Source organism: Trichosurus vulpecula, chromosome 1, assembly GCF_011100635.1.
Source record: "Trichosurus vulpecula isolate mTriVul1 chromosome 1, mTriVul1.pri, whole genome shotgun sequence".
NCBI lineage: Eukaryota > Metazoa > Chordata > Mammalia > Diprotodontia > Phalangeridae > Trichosurus > Trichosurus vulpecula.
Window position 1 is genome coordinate 375,825,417 of NC_050573.1, and position 17,463 is coordinate 375,842,879.

Sequence of the window (17,463 nt, forward strand, 5' to 3'; positions counted from 1 at the left end):
AGTTGTGCATTTCTTATGCCCTTATGTCATTGCTACAAGGCAATAAATGCCCAATTATTCCCCCTCCAGGCTTATGTTACAGATACCAAAAAAGCCCTGGGAATATTGTGTTGAGGATGGAATACCCAGATCATATGTTTCTGTAGTGTGATTCTCAGATCAGAAAGACCCAGATGTGTCTCAAGTCAACACTGTCCTTTTGGATACCTCTCCAAACAGAAACAAAACCCTAACCCCAACTCTGTGCTTCATCTTGACCTCCTCCCACCCCTAGCACCTGGCTCAGTCCTTATCCCCAAAATATTGGCTGCTGTATTTTCTTTTTCTCTCTTTGGGTTCCAGATGAACCTGAGCTCCACATATTCTGGTGTCTGTAATAATTCACCAACATACTCCCTTCCAGGAACTGTCACTGCCCTTCAGGAGGGAGTTTACCGTGGGCCTCTCACCATGATAACTGTAATCGGGCATGTCAGCCTTCACACAGTCCACACTTATCACTTGCATTTAAGGGGATTTTTTTCTTGAAGCCTGTTACTGCTGCAGCCTCTTAAGGAAAAAAGTCATGATTTCTCCACTAATCTTTGATGACTCCCAGCTTTGAAAGTGTAGAGTGCCACAAATTTATTGTCAACTGGGTTCCGATGCATTGTCTGTTTGTCTCTGTGTTTACATTCACATCTTCACATTGGGCCAAAAGACAATGAGAGTATAAAGTATGACTTTTTCAAGTTTGTTTATTTCCAATATAGAACACTTATTAGGTCAGAATAAGCAGGTAACTTGCAAACAGAGCACAGCTAAACACCCTCTGCTTTTGGAGGGAGGAAATTCCCCTAGGGAGCAGGGTCTGGTCCATTCATTGCTTAGCAATACAAGCCAGTACTCTGAAGTCCATCTCAAAGTGCAAGCAGTGGCACTGTGGTCCATTTTTGAAGGCACAATTGGAAAAATGTGTCCATTTCAAATACAAAATAACTTCCCTTGCCTTTTCTCCTGGTTATTCCTCAGGGAGTCCTCTTTCACTATTCACCCTAGAGCATATGCCCTCCAGTGTTTCAGAAAACTCCTTGAATCCTATTTTATTTTCATTTCTTTGGACAGATGTAAAGGAGGAAAGGTCAGTTCTACTTCTCATTCCTCCACCATTATGCTTCCACCCGACAAAAAAAAGGAGGAGTAGATTATGGATTATCATTTTGGCTGAAAATAAAAAAAAAATGAGGTTTCCTCTTTTCTTTTTAAAAGTGATGTTGAGATAAAAGGCATTACTGTCTAATTGGTTTGGTGATCTTATATGTCTTAGAACTTGATCTGGAAAAGGGAGATAGAGTTGAATTTTATATAGAGCACTAATGGTTTAGGATGTCTTTTAATCCTTGCCCAGATCACCCTCTATGTCTCTGCTTTTTCCCATTTTCCCTTTTTTAGATCCTTCATCCAGTTGAGTCTCTAGACTCAGGTCTGCTTATGCCTGACAATATGACTTTGGGCTAGTGATTACACTTTAGCTTTTTTCCTTTGTACAATGAGCAGGTTAAACTAGATGATCTCTAAACTGCCCTCCCTTTCTTGATGTTCTCAGATTTTCCCTCACCATGCCTCACCTGGCCCTGCCAGATAGCACCTATGTACCATGGGGGTGCCCTGGGGCCTTCTTCAAGATTGACTGAGCAGAGCACCATGAACAATGGTAGAGACCTTGCCTTTTCCCTAGAGTTCTGGCTGCCAGCACATGATGGCATGACCCTTTGCTCCAGCCTTAGCCCTTCATCTCAACACTATAATGTTAGGCATTAAAAACATTCAACAAATATTGTGGTTTCATCTTTCTAGTTGTTTCATGAAGCACGCCTACTAATGTATACAACAATCTCAAAACATAGTCCACAGTCTAATATGTTCTATGGGGGGAAAAGACCCAAAACCAGTGACTCTAATGTTATCTGTAGGAGAAAAACTACCAAACTATTTCCAAGTCTCTTAAAGAGATCTATTTTCTCAGTTGCACAGATAGGATCTCAGCTAATCTTGGACAACTTCTTGACATCTGTCACCAACTTTATAAAAATAGAAATGTTTTGCTTTCTTCCACTGTAACCTTTTAGCTATTCCATTTCATAGTGACTACTCCGATAGGTCAGGACCCATTTCTTGGCCTTGAGGAACAGGAACAATATAATGATTTTCTAGTTTGCTAACATTTTCTAGGTGCTACTATGCCCATCGAAGTAGATGCTTCTCTCCAAAATATTAGGGTTCTAAGCTTGGAGTCCCGAAGCTTAAGGCTCTTTGAGGAGGGATAATGGCATGGTTTTGCTCTCTCTGGGGCCAAGGTGAATACTTTCAGGTAGTGATTATGCTCCCCTACTCCAGTGGCTCCCGCACTTCAGACTAAATAACCCCAGTTTCTTCTACACATATTCTTATAGCTTGATCTTAAAGGCGGGTTGCCATCCTAGTCACCTTCCACCTTTCTGACTAATTAGTATCCTTTCTACAATGTGGCACCAAGAACTGAGCACTGTACACCTGATGGGTTTAGATGGGTTCTGGACAGAGGATCACTTCTCTCATCCCATCATTCAGAGATTTCAGAAGGCAATCTCTTTATGTAAAACAAGATAGCCTGAGCCTTACCAGGTTCCCAGGTTCTTAAACATCCCCCAACAACAACAGTAACCAGGGATTTCTGGTGAGTATTTGTGATGCTCACTGTCTTGACCAAAGGACTGTCTGGCAATTAAAAAAAAAATTTATCTATATCTTTTGTCTTTATATTACCTACATTTTCCAGTTTACTCCCCCCCTCCAAGAAGTTATTGCTTACAAGAAAGAAGACCAAGGTGGGGGGGGGGGTGGAAGAAGGCAATTCAACAAACTTAATACGTAAAAAAAGGTTGACACTATCTGAAATTTTCCATAGCCATAGAATCTCACCTCTGCCAAGAAGTGTGGCTGTGTTGGGGGAGGGGTGTCCTCTCTCATCTCTTCTTTGGGGATAAATTTGGTCATTGTAATTTCACAGCATTCAGTTTTGATCATCTTGTTCATGTTGTTCTTCATGTTTCTATTATTGTAGTGGTGGTATATTTTATTATACACAATTTTATTATTGTTATCATTGTCTATTGTATTCCTAGTCTTGCTTATTTTACTTTCCATTAGTTTATATCAGTATTTTCATGCCTCTGTATTTTCACAATAATTTTCATTTTTTACTATTTGGCTCTTTTCATTTGTATTTCTTCTGCAGACCTCAGGTACAGAGGTAGGTTTTTCTACTTTCTTTAGAAGCTAAAACTCAATGATGGCACGGAAGGTGAGAAGTGTTTAGGTCATTGACCCAAGGCCACTCAGCAGATGATAAAGCCATGTTATTCAGTCACTTGTTAAACATTCATTAAGTGCCTACTATGTTCTAGGCACTGTGTTAAATACTGGGTATACAAATAAAGGCAAAAGACAGTATCTGCCATTCAGGAGTTCACAGTCTAATAGGGAAGACAACAAGCAAACTAATGTGTCCAGACAGCCATATTTAGGACAGATTGAAGATAGCCAACAGAGGGAAGTCACCAGCATTAAGGAAGATCAGCAAAAGCTTCTTTCTTCTACAAGGTAGAATTGCAACTGGGATTTGAAGGAAGCCAGGGAAGCCAGGAGACAGAGATGAAGAGGGAGGGAGTTCCAGGCATAGGAAATTTGAAAATGCCCCGAATATGGTTAGTAGGTTTTTGAATGAATAGTTATCAGAGTCCTTTAAAAGATCCCATTCTTTAACCTTATTAAGCTGCCCAGATTTACCCATAAACATTTACCCTCTACATTGCTCTTTCAACAGTGATTCTGTCTTGTCCTGCCTGGAAGTACAGTGGCTGCTCAAAGATCCAGTCCCACAACAGATTGGCATAGAAGCTTGCTGGTTTGCCCTTCTGTAGACAGCCTAGTATTCCCCTGCTCTTAGGGGCTCTCTATTATGGTGTTGGGTTTGATGCAGACACCCAAGTAGCTCTTAATTCCACTATAGCATGAGGCTACATTACTTAAGTAACCCATGGGCTTCAGCCTTCCCAGTACAAAGGGATTACAGGATCCTGCCACCATGCCTGGCCTAAACTTCCTCATTTTATATAAGAGAAAATGGCAATCTATTCTCTAAAAGAGGAAATAAAAGAGAAATGACTTGCTTCTGGTCACTTAGATAACTCCTGCCTGGACTTGGTGCAGTTTTTCCATGATGTGGTTATCATTGTGTGACATATTAAAAATATGGCCTAAATAGCCTGAAATTTACTGCCTTCTTCCAGAAAGAGAAAGTTTGATCTTCTGGCTTATTTCCTGAATCGGTAAAGGACTAAAGTTTGTCCATGACTAAAAGGATTATCTCTAGACTGTCTAGTAGTTGGCTAATCCTGGAATATTCACTTAGCTTATCTGGCCAGTCCTCTGGCCTCTAGAAAGAGCCTCTCCCAAACTTCAGAGTGTTTATAAAAGTTTACTCCTCTTCATCTTTTTTCTGAGCTCCCTTTCAACTTTAAATCTATAATCCTATGATCTATGAACCTTTGTTCCAGTTTTTGGTTTTTATTTTTTTTAAATGCCGGTCTTATATGTGTCAGTGATATTTTGCTTAGAACTGACTGGCTGATGTCCTGTGTTTCTTTGTAGTTTCTCTCTCTCTCTCTCTCTCTCTCTCTCTCTCTCTCTCTCTCTCTCTCTCTCTCTCTCTCTCTCTCTCTCTCCCCCTCTCCTCTCTCTGTCTGTGTGTAAGTGTGCTGGTGGTGATAATATCTTCATTGGAAGATCTTCGCACACATCATAGATTCTGTTTTTCTTCCTTCCAAACTGGTATAGCAGACGTGCAGGGGCACTCTCTCTTTCAGTTTGCATGGGAATAAGTGAGCTCTGAAATCAAATGATAAGGTTTTTATATGAACCAAAAGACAGTGGGGTGAGCTACATTTGAGAAACAAAATGGAGTGGAATATAGTGCTGATGATAAAGATTCAAAATTAGAGCAATTTAAGCCTTATCACCGTTAGTGTTGGTGGTAGCAGTGGAGAAATTAGTTAATGTTAATATGATCATCTTAGGAAGGAAAGTCTACTTGCAAGTCTAAACTATGTGCCAACCCCCATCACAATTTCAAAAGCCAAACTTTGTCCACCAAGAAATTGCTACAGGTTTGTGTGTGTGTGTGTGTGTGTGTGTGTGTGTGTGTGTGTACATGTGTGTATCCCATAACAAGAAACTTTTTTTTTCCATAAAGACCCCTGTAAATTTTTATATGTTCATTGGCATTTAAATGCTAGAAAAATGGAGCCAGTCAACCAATATATATTCATTGGGTGCCTCTTGTGTGCACAGTATTGTGTAAGAGACCACTTCCTAGTTGCAAAGTGACTTCAGCTTATAGGAGGAAGAATGGTAAACAAAAACAAACTTCATCTTCATTAAAAGAAAAGTAAGGTGGCAGAGAGTGCCCATAACTGTAATGATACATGGTGACATGTGGCTATTTTGTCAAAGCTACAAGGGATGTCACAAAGAATATGTTGAGTAGTCACCAAGTGAGAAGGCTGCCAAGTAAAAGATTGCCAGCGACTTCACTGGTTCATTGGCTGATGCCATCCTGCAGGTCAACTGTTGCTGTTTCGGCTCATATTTAGGACTGATTTTTCTAAGTCTGTCTTGCCATGGATGCTGTTCCTAGATAGGTCTTTGTGTGCACTGACATCTTCTTTTGTGAGCTCATGGGAACATATGTAGTGGATATAACATTTTTCCTCTGAAGTGATTCCAACTTGGTGGTGGATTTCTTAAGGAATGCTTAGGAGTCTCCTATTCTCCTCTATCATTCTCTCTGTCTCCTAGGGCATTCATGATATTTCTTTTCTTTACTATGGAGGAGCATCTAAAACTCTTAAAAATTCAGTTGCTATCAAGTAATTCCATAGTTCCATATATTTACACACACATGCCCTTCACCTTGACACCAACTGCTTACCCATTTTTTGGTGGTCAGTGCACCATGGATATTTAAACCACAAGTGTAATTTTGTTGCAGTTAATTTATAATTAACACCTTCCTCTTAAGCAAACCATGTTTTCACTGGGAAGTAATGTGATCGTTTAGTACCCACCTTGGCAATATTTTTATTAGATATATTTTATTAGTGCTAGCGTTTACTCATGGAAAGAGAAATTCTGCAGGTGTTTCCCAGAGACTCTGGCACTTGGATGGAGTAGTCTCAATCATAATAAGTTCTCCTGGGATTAAAGAACATCTTGAGAGACTACTGTAGAGGTATTTCCATCTCCCAAGGTGCACTAATCATCCAATTAATTTCTTATTGCAGATGTGGGTATAATACACAATCCTGGCCCTCCAGAAACTTGTAGTCTTCTCAAGGATACAAAATATAAATATGTAAAACATTGTAATAATACTTTGATACAATTTCTCAAGTGGCCTGCTGCTAGCTGTCTCTGTCAAGGTCAGAGTTTGTCTGAGGGGCACTACAACACTGGACTACATTTACCATAATGCCAATCTTAGCCCCACACCAGCTATTTTAGTATACTGCTAACAATGATTGGGAGATTGAAGAGTTTAGCCCTAAGGCACCAGGTAGCCTTCAAAGGTTCTTGATCAGGCAAGTAATGCTTTCCTTCATATTCCAACATGTTGAATGATGAAAGGGAGTCATGTTAAACAAGACTAGAAAGGTAGATGGGGGCTTATGTAAGCAGGTTTAGCTGAAGGCAGTGAAGAGACCCATCTTGCATGTGTACTAATACCATGTCCCTCTGAGCGCCGCCCCCCCCCCCCCCCATGGCTGTGAAAGTGCAACCAATTTCTCATCTAAAGATCAGCCCTTTGTTAACTCACACCTCCACTCCAACATGCACCTGCTCCCTTTATTATATTTCATTCCAGATACTTTAATCAAGCAGAAAGCCCTATGGAAGCTTCTCATTGCTAATGGTCAGGGACTTGCCTGAGCTTTCTGCCTCTGTGACCATTGACCAACCTGCTGAAAGGCCCCATTGTTTGATACTGTGATGTTCCAGCCTTCTACTCTACCAGGGTCTTTTTGAGTCTTGGAACCCATCAGCATGTTAGGGAAAGGGGCAGCAAACTGTGAGTCAAAAGACTCATGTGTTCTTGTTTCAGCTTTGCCAGGGACTTTGTGTGTGATCCTGGGCAAATAACCACTGCAGTCTTCTCATATGTAAATTTATGGATTGTGTTAGTGTAGTGGTATCAAATTCAAATAGAAACGAGGCTGCTTCATAAGAAAACCACATATCAGCATTATCTATCTTATATTGCATTGTCAGGTAATCTGGCCATCTGATTTCTGAAGTGCCTGAAGCATGACAAGACTATACGTGGATTTTAGGAAATAGTATAGATGCAAATTTGAAAAGCTGTAGGGAAAGATTTGTCACAATAGAACAGCCATATTCAAAACTCTCCCATTAATAATAGGCAACCTTCACCTCACCCTGGGAAACCAGGTGGCCAGATTACCTTCAGGGTCCTAGGGAACATGTCTTATTGCCTTTCTCTTTGGTCAGAGGTATCCCATGACCTTCTTCATGTTGAAAGAGGCTCATCCCTCAAATGAGCAAACACATTCACTTTGGGGCCATTTCCATGTGCCCTCTCATGCCACCTGCCTGCTTGCAGAAAGGAAGCCCCCATCTACCTTTCTAATCTCGTTTAACATGACTACCTTTCATGATTTTCTACCTGTCAGTCATACTGTCGTCTTCCAACTCTGTGAATTCACACAAGCCATGTTCTTCTGTGTCTAGAAGATTGCAACATCTTGCCTGAAACTTTATCTGTCTTCAAGGTTCAACTCAGATGCCACTTTTATACTTATTCGTATAAGTGTTGTCATTCTCTCTCTTGTGGACTGTAAGCTATTTCAGATGAGGGGCAGTTTGGTTGCACATTTTTGTTGTTTTGTTGTTTAGTCATTCAATCCTGTCAGATTCTTCATGACCCTATTTGGGGTTTTCTTGGCAGAGATACTAGAGTGATTTGCCATTTCATTCTCCAGCTCATTTTATATATGGGGAAACTGAGGCAAACAAGGTTCACTGACTTGTCCAGGGTCACCCAGCTAGTAAGTATCTCAGGTGGGATTTGAACTCATGAAGATGAATCTTCCTGCTGCGCCACCTGGTTACACATAGGAAGTACTTAATAAAGGTTTCTTCATTTGATTTCCATTGATTTGAATCAATAAGTGTCAGGATGCCCCTACAATGAGTCCAATTAAGTCCAAGCTTAACAGCTTGCCAGGCCTAGAAAAAAATTCCTTCTAGCCATCTGCTTGCTTGGGCTTACAGACTGTGTTGCTTTGAAAAGTCTGCAAACACCCTCCACCACAAATTTTCTGATGCTTCCCTGATAATGGGAAGTGTTTTAGTTTGTGTGGGTGCGTGCGTGTGTGTGTGTGTGTGTGTGTGTGTGTGTGTGTGTGTGTGTGTGTGTGGTGTGTGTGTGTGTGTGTGTGTTAACCCTTATACATAGTTTTCCCCTTATACCTCCCACAAACCCAGAAAATGTACCAAATCCTGTAGTACAGCTAAATTTTCAGTTGTTGCCCAAGGCTATGTGAGATCAGAATAATTTTTTAATATACTTATTTTTACTCCGATAGCAAACTTTTTAAAGGTCCCATAGCCCTCCACACCCCAAGCCTTCCTTGGAAAAAGCAACACCTGCCATTACTCATAGCCGGTCATATAATAAAAACTAAACAAGGCCTAGTGAAGTCAGGGTAGAGCATGGGCTTCCAGCCAGCCTCCCAAGACAATGTGGCTAAATGATGGCACTTCTCAAGAGAAGTAAAATAATTTTCTTCTTTCTCCTAGGATACTTAGTGTTGTTGCTTAGGATCAAGGGATCTTAGATTTAGAGTAAGAAGGGTACTTAAAGGCCATCTCAGCAAAGCTCCTAATTTTACAGATGAAGAAACTGAAGCCCCAAATGGTTAAGTGCCCAAAGTCAAACTCATATCATCTGACTTTTAATCCCGTGATCTTTCCACTACACCACTGGTAGTGGTGTTGGAGGGAAACTCAAACTGGCCACAAATGCCATATATGATCACTTCCAGAATGTTTAATACAATGGGAATTTAAACTATTGGAGAAGGTGAAATTGGATGTTTGTTTAGCCCTGAGAAGAGAAAGTTTAGGGATAATTCTGATGCTGTGTTGATTTCTTTTGTTGCAAGGCATTTTTTTCCCCTGCATTTAACATTTTGACACTTAATTCACATATAAATGGTCGTTGAGAGGTCATGGGACTGATATTTTGACAAATGTCTCAAAACTCATGCCAGCAACTGAGTGTTGTTATCTCTAAACAATTTACTGTAAGGGCTGCGATGCTCAAAAGTAGTTGGAAATTACTATTTAGAAATTCCCTTTCAAAACATTTGATAATCTAGAGAAAAAAATTGGGATTTAATAGTTAATTCACATTTTGACGTAAAATATCACTACCTCCCCACTACATAACTCACTACATTAAGTTCTAAATAGTTACTATTATTATTATTAAAATCACACCTACTGTCCAAAAGCAATGTAATTCAATCCTGTCTGAATCACCAAGTGACATACTACTGTGTGCAAGATACAAGAGATGCAAGATATGGTGATAGAAAGAAAAGACAGAAACTCAGAGTTTGAAGAGAGTTTGGAGACCTTTTAGTTCAATCTGTACCAGAATAGGTATCTTCTCTGCAACTTCTATAGAAACTGGTCATTCATCTTCTTGGAGATCCCCAGTGAGATGGAAACCATTGCCTCCAAAGGCAGCCCAGTTCACTTTTGGACAGCCCTAATTTTGGGCAGGTTTTCCTTGTGTCAAGTCAATATCTGCCTCTCTGCAGCTGAGCCAACCATCGTTCCTAATTCTGACCTCTGGGGCAAAGCAGAAACATGTGACAGCCCTTCATATACATATAGTTATCATGTCCCCACCACGTTTTTCTTCTCCATCCCAAGTATCCTCAGTTTCTTCAACTGATCTTCCTATATAATCTTGGGTCTCCTAAGGACTTGCCTTTGTAGATGTCCCAGTTTGTCAATGCCATAGGTGTCCTGAATACAGTGCTCTAGATATGATCTGCCTAGGGCAGAGTACAATGAAGTAAGTAACTCGTTCCTTCTACAAACTTTCTTCTGCTAATGTTCTTTCATACTCCATTCGATTTCTTGGCTTCCACTTCACACTATTGACTCCTCCTGAGCTTTCAGCCCGCAAAAACCTCAATGATTTTTTTTATTTGAACTGTTGTCTGGCCTTGCCTTTCACACTATACTTGTAGTGTTTTATTTAAAGACTCAAACATAGAACTTTATATTTTTTCTTATTAAATATCATTTTTCTAGATGAGAGGCAGCATGGTGTTGTAGATAGAGAGATAGCCTCAGAGCCAGGAAGAGCTAGATTTAAATCCTATCCTTCATAATACTGCCTGTGTGATCCTGGACAAGTCATTTAACCTCCAAGTGCTGTAGGCAAATTTTTAAGATTATAAATTACAGAGAATAAGCGAGCCTGCTTTAGGGAAGAGAAATCCTTCATCTGGGAGTTCCCTATATCCTGTATTAGATGTGGTCATTGACATTTTTTAGGATACCATTTCTGTTCCTCATTGTCTTAGCTATTTCACACAGTTCCATGTCATCCAGAAATTAGATGAGCCATCCATGCCTTAATCTAAATTAATGTGTGCTAAAGGGATACTTTTAATCTCTACTTGGTAAATGTCTCCTTTCTTTCCATACCCAGCTTGGTTTTATTGACCCTTTTGTTTGCATACTCTTCTTCCCCTCGAAAGTAATGATTCGATTCTCAAATTTTTGACCATACTGATCAGTTTTGATTATAGGTTTCTCCTTTGAATTTATCTAACTCACCCTCGTATCATAGTTATTTATGTACTTGTCTTTCCTTTCATAAGTTTGCAGGGTCCTTGATAACGGATCTCATGGTTTATACTCCTTTTATATCTGCCATAGGGTTTAATCCATAGAATTTGCTCCATAAATAGCTGGTTTATTGAAACAAATAAAAAATGTTTGTGAAGAAGATGCTATCACCTATCTGCTAGGGAAACACCAGATAGTTTAATTGTATATGCCTAAGACTTGCATAGTTTTCTTATTTGTTTTTGAGAATCCTCAAAAGGACAGCTAGGTCACTCAGTGGATGGACTGCTGAACTTGGTATCAGGAAGACAGGAGTTCTAATTCTACCTCTCACACTTAGTTGCATGACCTTAGGCCAGTCACTCAAGTTCTTGAGGATAATAATAGCATTGGTTGTTGTGAGGATTGAATGAGATAATTGATGTAAAGCACTTTGTAAACCTTCAATTGCTATGCAAGAGCTGGTTATTATCGTTTTTATTGTCATAATAACATTATTGTCACTGTTATGGAAAGCATGCTTGGAGTGATGCTTTGATGCCTAACTTTCCATTTCTTAGCACTAAATCCCTAAGCAGATAGATTTAGTTCCTGAATTCCCGCCTATGTCTTATACTTTAAAAAAAAAAATTCCTGGCATCTAAAGTGAAAACTAAGGGATTTCTTGGCTTCTTCCTTCTTTTTTTGGTACATCAATCAATCAACATGCACTTTTTTTTTAAACATCTTCGATGTGCCAGGCCGAGTGCTAGGTACTGGGATAGAAATCTAAGAAATGAAACTCCTATCCATAGAAGACTAGCTTGAATATTCATAAGGGAAAAGCACAAGTCCAGTGATTTTTCAGTTAGGAAAGTCAACAGGAAAATGAGATTTGTACTGTAAAGTGGTGGAAGCCCTCTTGAGTAGCTAGGCTGGCTTATAGTTTTTGAGAGGGTTTTTTCTTTCAGATTTTATACAGCAACCTTCTTCACACCCATAAACTCAATGGCTCCTGTTCGTTCCCATTGTCAGCTCTCTGAAAGTGATGTGAGGGCTGAGGTTGGGGGTCTCTTGGGTCCAGGTTTGATGGGACTTAAAAGTCAAAGTGACATCCACAGGCACAAAAATGGTGCCAGTTCTTATGAATCCTAATTCCAATAGCTAATGGATAATTGCCATGTGGATGAGACTAGATATTAGATGAAGAAGAGGGAGAAAAAGTCCTTAACCCCAGCTCAGACCCTTTCTGAATTTCATAAACATAAACATGGTAAGTTTCCTGATTTGGGATAGGAACACGAATCCTAAAGTGGTCTGCAAATGCCTGGTGTTGCAGGACCAGAAATTTACAGAAAGTTTCTGGGGCAAATGTTGACCTTCAGTAAATATTGGTTGGTGAAATGCAATGGAATCAATCATAGGGAGGTATTTGTTCCATGGAGCAATCTTGTCAATTTGCCCCTCCACCTATATATAGCCACATACAATGAAAACCTAATATAGCATCACTATGGGGCTTACTGGTCCTTACAAATTTCACTAGCCTTTGCCAAAGTATCAGCATCATTCTGGGTTTGAATGTCACTCATCTCTCTGTTATAAAGAGGAGCATGAACCTTTTTCCTCCAGCTGAACCTGAGAAATACATAGCTTTGAGTGACATCTGAATAACAGCCGACCACAATTATTACATCATGAGGACCAATAGATCCCTGCTGCTATCTTGAAACTCTGGCAGGGGGGAGGGAGGAGGGAGCTTTATAAAAAAAGGATATAAAATCTTAGCCCACAGAGACAACTCGTTTCATTCCTGATAAACTCCAGAAGAAAAGAGCAATCAGCCCGATGAGAACTGAACAAATTAAATGGCTGAGTATTATTTCAAAAGAGGAGCACACAGGCAGCATCAGAAATTTCCCATCAGCTGTAATAACGCCAATTACTTTGCCAATTGCAGATTCCATCGTGATGTTTTTAGCCCAATCAGGCTTCGGACCCTTGCCGGGGCCTGATGGGTTTTGTTTACTCAGAATGTTCATTTGCAGCGAGTCTCTTGCACCAAAAGGTTTAAAGCTGCAAGTGTTCTCTCTTCCCTGTGTTCATTTGCAGCCACTGGGAGATTATCAATGGAGGGTTGAGGAGGGGGGGTGGGAAGCAAGAAGTCTGCTAGGACTAAATTCTCCATCCTACTGCAGTTCCCCTGGTGATTTTAAATGGCAAGGTACACAGCTTAGTGGTCCTCAGTGAGCATGGCGTTCTCTCAGAAAACCTCTCCATAGATTAACCAGCCATCAATAAATACATATTTCTGATGACCGACAAGGATTCTTGGCATGTGTGTGAATTGGACAGCTCACCATTAAATAGCAATCATGAACATTTAGCTCTGGGAAGGCAGAGCCCGCCAAGAGTTCATTAAGCCTTAAATACTGACAAATGGGGGAGGGATTGGGGTGAGGTAGGGGTAGATGATACAGATTTTCTACTTCAGGTTGAATGTCAAGCAACTGGTGCATTTCAAAAATGTTACATGATGGTAAGAGGGGGAGAGGGAGCCTCATTCCCCCCCTCATCTCCAACATACATTTTGGCAGATGAAATTAAATACATAAAATATAATCTTTCTTGGAAATTTTGCAAGAGCATCATTTGCTGTTTATATTTGGTGCCATAGAAATTGATGGTTGTGTTGCTCTATCCACTTTGGGAAAGAGCTGTGATTTATCTCTCTCTAATTGAGGAAGGGAGCTAATCATGAACATGTAAGAGCTGGCCTCTTCTTGACTGACAGCTTGGGTGTAAACTCTATCTGTGGCTACTTCAGGCAGGAAGAAGAACCTGAATGATGATTTGAGAAAAGGCATGGTCATGTTCTTCCCCTTCATCACCTCCCCATGTTCGCCCACAGTTTTAGTGCTTATTTGTTGCCCTTGCCTCTTGCCTTTCTGCCACTTTTCCCTTCAGTGCTGGGTGTCCTGTGGCAGTGGTTTCTGATCTTCCTGCAGAAAAGTCACTTGGTCTCCACAGCTACCCAGGCTTTGTGGCTCATGCTGAATCCCAAATCCACCAGCCCCAACTTCTGTGCCGTATTCTGGGTTCCCTTGCCTCTAAGATCTGGGCTGTCTGCCAGGGCATTCATTCATGCTGAGTTGCACCTCACACCTGGATATGTCCTGCTCTTCATCTGACAATTTCTAGGGTAGAAACAGGTCCTGTTTAGAGAGAGGCAGATGGGGACTGGCGGGAAGGCATGGAAGGGAATATCGGATTGTTAATGACAGGGTTCAAGCTGTGGCAGGGCTTGGAGTATAGAAGCTCTGATAAACTACAGATAATGCCTGCCAGGATCTATTTTCCTTCTCCCTCTCCTCCACCTTGAAAAGAGATACTTGAGGCCATTTTGTTTTGACACTGCCCCTTCTTCCACTGGCAGCTGTTCAGATAATATGTTGGGCTCTCAGATAAATGTGTGGAGGAGACTGTCACCCTGTAGACCTTCAGAGGCCAGGAGTGGCCCTGAGGAATCTCAAAAGAACATGAAGTATCAAATTGAGGTGAGGGTATCAGATCACAATGCTGTTGCCTCAGTATCACTCGCTGTGTGGCAGACAGGTAGTTGTCCTAGCTTTGCCACTTGTTGTTATCGTGAATAGGTAAAGCTTTACTGGTCTGGCAGTCAGCTTAGACTTCTTCCATTTGAAAATGAATGTAAAGGAGAAGGTTGGATAGTTTAACTTACATTAGCATGAAATTCTCTAATGGGTGACAGTCTTCTAAGGAGGACTTGGATATTCTGAGGTGGAACTTTAAAAACGGATCCCTTAGGGAGGCTGATGTATTCATTCTCCACCCTGTGAGATACTATTTTTAAGACCATGAGTTAGCAATGATTCTGCAAATAAATCTGAGCTAGTACTGCCCCCCCACCCCACCCCCTGAAAACAACAATAACCACAACAAACAAAAACCCACCATATCCCATCCAAGTTTCTTCCCCCACTCACTACTACAGACATATCAGAACTCTAAGAAATATATGAAATATACCAATAGTAAGAGGTAGTGTCATGTAGTAACTAGAGAACCAGTCTCAAAGTAAGGAAGTACTGACTCCTACCCTTAATGACTGTGTACCCCTGATTAAATCTGTACCATACTCACTTTATACAACTGTTAGTTGCAAAGCCAGTGTGCTTTGGTAGAGGGAGTTTCTTCATAAGAGTTCTGAAACTATAGGTCTGGCTCTCCCCATTTCCGCCCCCCCCAAAAAAAAATTAAAAAAGGAAGACCCACAGGCAGCTAAGTGGCATAGTGAATAGAGTATTGGACTTCTAATCAGGAAGACCTGAATTCAAATCCTGCCTCAGCTGAACAAGTCACTTAACCTTTCTCATCTTTAGTTTCCTGATCTGATAAATGAGGATAAAAATAGCACCCATATCCCAGTGCTTTCCAGACCTTAAAATGCTATATTAATGCTAGCTATTCTTAGTAATCATAACTATAATGAACTTCTCCCAAATTCAGGCTTGTATCATGATTTCAGTCAACAGTAATAGGTCAGTTAAGAGCAGTGATTAAGATCCTGGTAGGTATGGAGCCCACTACAAGCTTCAAGGAGAGATATTAGATGTTGTTTTACAACAATGCAATCCCTGCCTTGAAAGAATTTACAATCAAATGAGGGGAAGAGAACAAAGCAAGGAAAAGATGGTGAGGTCTATCTGGAAAAAGGATACACAGGCAAGGGTAAACTAATGGTGTCAAAGAACAAAATGCTTTTGTGAGATATTTGTTCGTTTCTTTGTTTTAGTAGGAGGTTATATGAGGGTCTGATCGGGTAAAGGATATGAGGTGGGGAGGGATGCATGGATCAAAAATTTCTGAACCCCTTTGTCAGACTAACTCAGAGTAAGTACCAATGGGGAGAAGTTACAGGAAGATGGATTTCATTAGATTGTGAAAAATTATCTTAACTATCAGAGATGTCCAGAATGGAAATGAGGTCCTGTCGTAAGTACTGACCTCCCCATCATTGGAGGTACTTGAGGAGAGGCTAGATGATCACCGGTCTGGGACGCTTTAGAGATTTGTGGGATGAGGTGAGAGGTTAGACTGGGTGAACCATAATGTACCTTCAAGCCCTAAGATTCTTTGAATTGGTGATTGAAATCTATGTGCCAAGTGAATATGCCTAAGAGAAAAATGTGATCTATCTGAAGTCCTCATGAAGTCTGAAGGTAAGGTCTAAATTCCGTAGGCTGGGTCTCCCAGTCCTGTGCCCAGAGACTTTACCAATAGTTGCCTCTTGCTCAGTTTAGATGAATGGAGGTCATAGCCTAAATGAAAGTAAAATCCCTGAGCAATTCTAAAAGGTCTAAAATCTTGGATAGAGAGAGTGATTGTTTCTCAACTTTTCACAGCTGAGGTTACAGGTAGAATATGCTAATGAAGACAGAGGTTTCAAATGGCAAACTTCTATAAGAATGAAGCATTACATGTCCCTAAAATATGCCTCAAGGAATGAATGATACAGAGGATTCTTATGAATGTATAAGAGCTTCAACACCTAAGTAAATATTGATCATAGAATACTGGAAAAAAATAGAAAGCTCTATACTAAAGATATACAGAGCTGAATTTGTTGAATTTAAGGAGTTGGACTGAAAGTCAGGCAGCATGGATTTTAATCCCTGCTTAGCCTGTAGTTACCTTTGTAACCCTGGGTAAGTCACTTTAACCCTCTGGACCTCAGTTTCCTTATCTTTAAAATAATGGGTTGGTACCAAATGATCTCTAAAGTCCTTTACCTTTTTAGAGTGTGCATTAATGTTGTAGCTGATCCCAAGGGCCATGAACATATCAGAATGGGAAAGCCAAGGCTGTAGATTTTGCCAGCTGGGAAAAATATATGTGTTTTTAGAAGGTGGGTGGTGCATTGTTACCAAATATTTGCATTTTTAGACTTCAGAGCCTAATCATGTTATACTTCATGTTTAAGGTCAAAGACAAGCTCAGTATGGTTGAGCCAGAAGGAATTGGCCGAGCTCCATGTATTGGGTCAAGAATTGGGTGTCCTCAGAGAAAATGTCCATCCTGCAAGAAGAGTTCGGTAGGTTGCTTTATAAGAATTGTCCTGTCACTTTGATTCCTTGTAGAACTCTGATTTTATCCTTTTATTTGATTCCTTCTACTTGATTTTAAACTCTGCGAAGATGGCTATAGGTTTTAATTCGTTTCTATGTTTTCCCCAACACCTCATAGAATACATTGTCCATATATAGTAGGCCTTTTATCCATGTTTGTTAAATTCACCGAGAGTTCAGGAAGACCCACCTGTGTGTATATCAATTACCTCTTGATGCACAGAGAAGTATATTCTTATTGTCTCCAATGAATAATGGATCCATATCACTATGGCATCTACTGGTTTATCTCTATTCATCTGTTTTCCTCAAGAAAAAGAACCAGTGTTTCCATCAAATGCAAAGTTCACAGTCTTGGGTTGGT

At 40.4% G+C, this 17,463-nt stretch overlaps 1 protein-coding gene across 1 annotated transcript in view; it reads left to right on the forward strand.

Moving 5' to 3' along the window:
- SETBP1 (SET binding protein 1) overlaps nucleotides 1–17,463 on the forward strand; it is a 125,337-nt gene that overhangs the window by 24,780 nt on the left and 83,094 nt on the right. Inside the window, exon 3 of the mRNA XM_036746105.1 lies at nucleotides 16,955–17,065. Coding sequence (XP_036602000.1) covers nucleotides 16,955–17,065 — 111 coding nt within the window. The remainder of the gene's footprint in view (nucleotides 1–16,954; nucleotides 17,066–17,463) is intronic.